Source organism: Cibotium barometz, chromosome 6 (genome assembly GCF_041138505.1).
Source record: "Cibotium barometz isolate CiBa-2024 chromosome 6, ASM4113850v1, whole genome shotgun sequence".
In the NCBI taxonomy this organism is placed as follows: Eukaryota; Viridiplantae; Streptophyta; class Polypodiopsida; order Cyatheales; family Cibotiaceae; genus Cibotium; species Cibotium barometz.
In genome coordinates, this window is record NC_141051.1 from 29,268,181 (window position 1) to 29,273,335 (window position 5,155).

The 5,155-nt window shown below is 36.3% G+C and overlaps 1 protein-coding gene across 1 annotated transcript; it reads right to left on the bottom strand.

Moving 5' to 3' along the window:
- Positions 1-1,163: 1,163 nt before the first annotated feature.
- LOC147637611 (putative pectinesterase 53) lies at positions 1,164-4,294 on the bottom strand. The gene is made up of 5 exons (XM_086798920.1): positions 3,837-4,294; positions 3,079-3,250; positions 2,084-2,290; positions 1,699-1,934; positions 1,164-1,606 (listed from the first exon to the last, which is right to left on the bottom strand). Exons 1-5 carry the CDS (start codon positions 4,226-4,228, stop codon positions 1,459-1,461), a joined length of 1,155 nt encoding a protein of 384 aa, XP_086655046.1. The 5' UTR covers positions 4,229-4,294; the 3' UTR covers positions 1,164-1,458.
- Between the last annotated feature and the right edge of the window lie 861 nt (positions 4,295-5,155).

The following is a 5,155-nucleotide window of genomic DNA, read 5'->3' on the forward strand; positions in this document are numbered from 1 at the left end:
CGCTTTCAAACTTTACGAAAAAATGTGGTTATATAATCTTTCTATTGATGGACTTGCAACCTCGACTGTAGATATAGATTTTCCAACCTACACTTATTAACTTCACGATGATAACTTACTATTTAATAAGAAAATAGTATACTACATAAAATCCTTTTCTTGCTCTGCTGAAAAGAAGACATCATTCTAAATTCTACATCATATCTTTGACACTGTGAGCAATAATCTTTACCATCATCTCCAATCATGCAAACCTACTTTTCATGACATAATATCTTGGCTATTCTAGCACTAACTAATCTATTCCTAATATGGCGTCATATCTTCCCAAAGGCAATACATGGAAAGCCACTTTGACTTGTCAAGATTATCTATAGGAAAGGTATATTCTTGACATACTCCTTACATGTCTATTGATTTCTCGAAGTAAGCTCTACCATAAGATTCTTTTAATAAAATTAAGTTATTCCTAACTATTTTACCACGTGGGATGATTGAAGAAAATACATGCTTCTTGAATTATTCAAAATCTTGATAGGAATATTAATAATCAAATCTTCGTTTTTGGCCTTACCTACATGAACAACAACATTGACATGTGCATATTCTTCAATCTCCTTGGCCACAGTTGTGCGGCAGCTTTTCCTCTTGCTCCATGAGTGTATGTAGGATAAGGTGGACCGCTTTCACTACTTAGCAATAATATAGAATAGTTTGCTATCAAAGCACCTATTATAGTAAAAATTTAGATTGCTCTAGTTACTTCTAGTGCTTTTTAAGTATAAAATATCTTAAAAGAACTGTTGTTTATTTCTGTCAATCCTTAATGATAAGCTTGATGCTTTTAACTCATCGTGATAGTTGCAAACGTTATTTCAACATCAGTAGGTTTTCATTGCTAGTGCTATAGTAGAATGTGCTAAACTTGACACTTTTAACTCACTTCCAGCAGTAACTGTTGTTTGCAAAGGTTTTTTCAATGTCATTAGATTCTCATTGCTAGTGCTATAATGGAATATGCTATCCCCATTGAAAAATAGGATGCTACAAAAGATAGACATTCAAGCATGAAACCCAAAAAAAAAAAGAAAAAGAATTAAATTTTGTGGCGCATAACACCTTAGAAAGCTTGAGATCCATGATGCTAAAGCTCATCACACAATTGCATGATGTAGATGTTTCTCACTCAATATGCGAGTTTTGAAAGCTGTTACAAACAATAGATACAAAATAGGTAAGAGGGATTCTTAAACGAAGGTATTGATGTGACGGTTTCTTCATGTAAGTCTGCAAACTTACATGTACTTCAAACTATTTACAAACAATAGATACAAAATAGGCAAGAGCGATTCTTAAAATGAAGGTATTTATGTGAAGGTTTCTCCATGTAAGTCTGCAAACTTATTATTCTCTAAGCGACATGCACCCAGCCTCAGAGTAAATGTGGGGAGGAATGTTCTAAGTTTGGATCCATGATTCCCCATCCACAAAGCTGAGTGACTGGAAGGGTGCCGCTTGGGAGGCGGTGAGCTGATAGGACCATGCGACCCGGCTCTTAGAGTTGGCTCCAGGCCCAGAGCATTGGTACTCTCCGTAGAAAGCCGTCCTGCATGCAAAACCGAGTAGTAAAGAATTATTGATTAATATTATAATTACTTCTTTTTTGGGGTTATTATTATTGATTAATATTATGGTTACTTTTGGTTGCTTGAATCACCGAAGTCGTTCCAACCAGCAGGTATGATGATGTCGTCCATGTAGGTGTAGATGAACACCACCCTAGAGTAAGCCCCCCACGCTCTCCCCAGGTAGATCATGCCAGACCCCGTCACCTTGCAATTCACAAATGAGAAGCCAGTGTCCTCGCTTGGCTGCTGTCGATTTTGTGCAGTCACGGAACCAGAGCTGGTGGCAATGGAGTGTAGCTCACAGCCCTGATTAATCAATCATGACCATTAGTATCAAGTTTTAAAATATGATTAGGTTCTTCGTGGTGACTCGGTGAGCATAATTTAGAGAGCTCAATAAGAGCTTCGGCTGGGGTTGGGGTCAGGGCTAGTAAACTACAACAAATTTTAATCACCTCGTAATAGGATAGACCATCTCCAAATATGAAGTCGATAGAGCCTTGGATGAAGCAGCCTTCAAAGTAGTGCCTTCCTTTTTGATCGTAAAGAGTGTCTTGAGCTCCATAGAAACTGCAGTTGTAGAAGGCTGCCTTGTCTCCTGAAATTCTCAAAGCCACTGCCTGCCTACCTATGGCACCTGGAGATGGAGCTGGGGCCGAATTCTGCGTTCGTGAAAGGGTTTGATTAGAAACCACAATGATAATACTCAAGCTAACGAGGTAACCTGCACTAAATATATACATATACAACCTACATAGATACACACGTGCATACACACACACACATATATATATATATATACATGTGTGTGTATGTGTGTACATGTATATATACACATACACACATGTATGTATATATATGTGTGTGTATGTGTTTATGTATGTGTGTGTACACATACATATATATGTGTATATATATATATATATATATATATATATATATTTATATCTACACACTCACATCATATATATACATACAATGTGTATATATGTGTGGGTATTTGTGTGTCTATATATAAAAATAAAAATAAAAAATATATATTTATGTAAAAGAATACATTTTTTCTTGTTTCACTTTGAAGGTTAAGTGAAACATATAGATGCAAGGAGTGTGCATAAGGAGAGTGTATGTGAGGTCATGTAACAATATTGCAGCAAGACAATTCATGCAAAGAGAGAAGTGAGTAAAAGCAAAAATGTGTGTGTATGTGAGTATACATTTATAATTTTATTTATATTTTTACATACAAACATGAATATACGTATGTGTGGGTATCTGTATAATATATGTTTATAAACATATGTCCGATCATTTCTATTCATGTGTGTGTATGTGTATAATATTTATGTGTGTGTCTAAATATATGTACAAATATATATATCTATATATATATATATATATATATATATATATATATAGCTTAAAAAGCACTACAATTTGTTTGTTTCACCTTAAAGGAAATGTCACGTGCGATGAAGTTGTCCGAGTTGACTGCCACGCTAGCACTATTGAAAGTACTACCGCTACTTGATTCCGTGTCTTGCCATGTAATAGTTGTCACGTCACTCCCAGCACCCAAAAAGGTTATGTATGATTTACTTTTTGGGATGCCTACCTTTTCCCTGCAACATCATAGAATATCATTAATAACTAGGTCATCATTGTTATTCTCATCCATATGAATCAAAGATCATTATTTCTTAATGTTTTTTCTATGAACCCAAGAGCACCCAAATGATAAAGTTTTCATCATCATTGCTTGAAAGACTTGTTGGCTTAGAATTCACTAAATTCATGCTTAGCCACAAACTAATATATCCTTGACTGATACAAGGCCTCACACAAAGTAATGGCATCATTCTTCTAATTCATACTTACTATAGACCAAAGGCTTTGCAATTGTTAATATATATCTACTTTTAAAGTATGGAGAAAATCACCGGCTTTCTATATATACACAACTCTCACACACACACCCTACTCCCGTTACATGGGTGCACAACACTACACGGTTAATGTATATCAATCTAAGGACAAAATTCTATGATCATCATCATTAAGTCAAGGACACAATTTCTCATTTTATTAATCCAATGCCACATTTTATGATTAGCATAGTATCCATTCAGGCCATAACAAACGCTATCATAAATAAAAGATTGATTTGGCTTAGGATAGAATATTAAGTTACTTCCTGATCGATCTTACGTATAAACTCCGGCTTCTATTTGAATCGTCACCCTCTCTGTGTTGTGGCTGGCAACGGAGTCTACTGCAGCCTGAACCGTTGTGAAGTCTGCATTGCCTGTTTTGGCAACTGTGATCGGAATATTGCTAGGGGTAGCCGCATCACTTGTCAAGTCCTCACCACCACTATTGGTAGCAGCATGGCTTTTAGAGCCCACTTGCTTAACCCATGTGAGAAATTCAGTTTGAGTATCAGCAAGTGTCATATTAGTAGAAGGATTAGTGGTAGTGGTCTTCAGGCTTCGATGAATCATTGTTCTACTCTCAACATATGGATTAATGCCAAGCCATGGAGACACTAAAGAAATGATTAGCAAGAAGGCCCAAGCCATGCGCCTACGAGGCGAGTTCATGATCACGCTTAAGGTCACTTTTCTTAGGCAGCTAGCTGATGGTACTGTTTTCTGTGTATTGTATGTCTCTTTTCTAGAGGAGATGATTGAAAGAGCTGCCCAATGGACCTTTATAGACATGGAAGGGAGAGCTAGGGCGTCCTTTACAACGGTCAATTGCATGCGCAATTTTAAAAAAACAAATATTTAATCAGTCAGCTTTTGTGTGCTAGAGCGACTTATCAGAATGGTGTCGCTTTTCTCCTCCTCAGCAATAGCTCATGACTCTCACGACTCTCATAATCTCATTGCGTCGCTTCAATTTGTTGGCAATAGAACACGGCGGCTACGTTACTGCGTTGAATTTGTGTACGAGCACACGTTAATTCCTCCCCCCAATACAGTTCTGTAAGTAGTACTAGAAACCATGTACTTCTAGATAAGTAAATTACTATACTAATACACAAATATTCAATTTACGTAACATTCTACATGACTGTTTGAGTCCTCATTGAACTAAATGACTACCCGTAACCTTTGAATGCTAATTAACTTGTCCAATAGTGCCTTTCTTACTTACATGTATTTCCTTCTTTCCCATCACTCCAACACATATCGCCTAAATTTTAGATCTATAAGTTACCCTTACATCAATGGATGTGGCTTTTCTCACAAGCTTTTTTCCCATTTTATTATATGTGGATATGGACAATTTTGAAGTTTGGCAGCCTAGTTGTATGGAAAACTTTGAAGCTAGCGACTTTGACATCACATGGAATCATGATATATTCCGATTATAAAATTTCATGTATCAATGAAGTGAAGCTCTCATGAACTTACCCAAAACCATTAACCTTGATTGCTCAACTCTTTTATTGGAGCCATTCTAACTTTCAAAAAGTGTATGATCATTATCTTTTTCCACTAACATTTCATCTTGCAAACGCA

What these genes read in the sequence shown, in the direction of transcription:
- LOC147637611 (XM_086798920.1), bottom strand. Translation starts at nt 4,228, where the DNA reads ATGAACTCGCCTCGTAGGCGCATGGCTTGGGCCTTCTTGCTAATCATT. An exon ending in ATAGAAGCCGGAGTTTATAC is followed by an intron (nt 3,251 to 3,836) that starts GTAAGATCGATC and finishes ATGATGTTGCAG; the next exon opens with GGAAAAGGTAGGCATCCCAA. An exon ending in GGTGATTCAAGCAACCAAAA is followed by an intron (nt 1,607 to 1,698) that starts GTAACCATAATA and finishes TTTTGCATGCAG; the next exon opens with GACGGCTTTCTACGGAGAGT.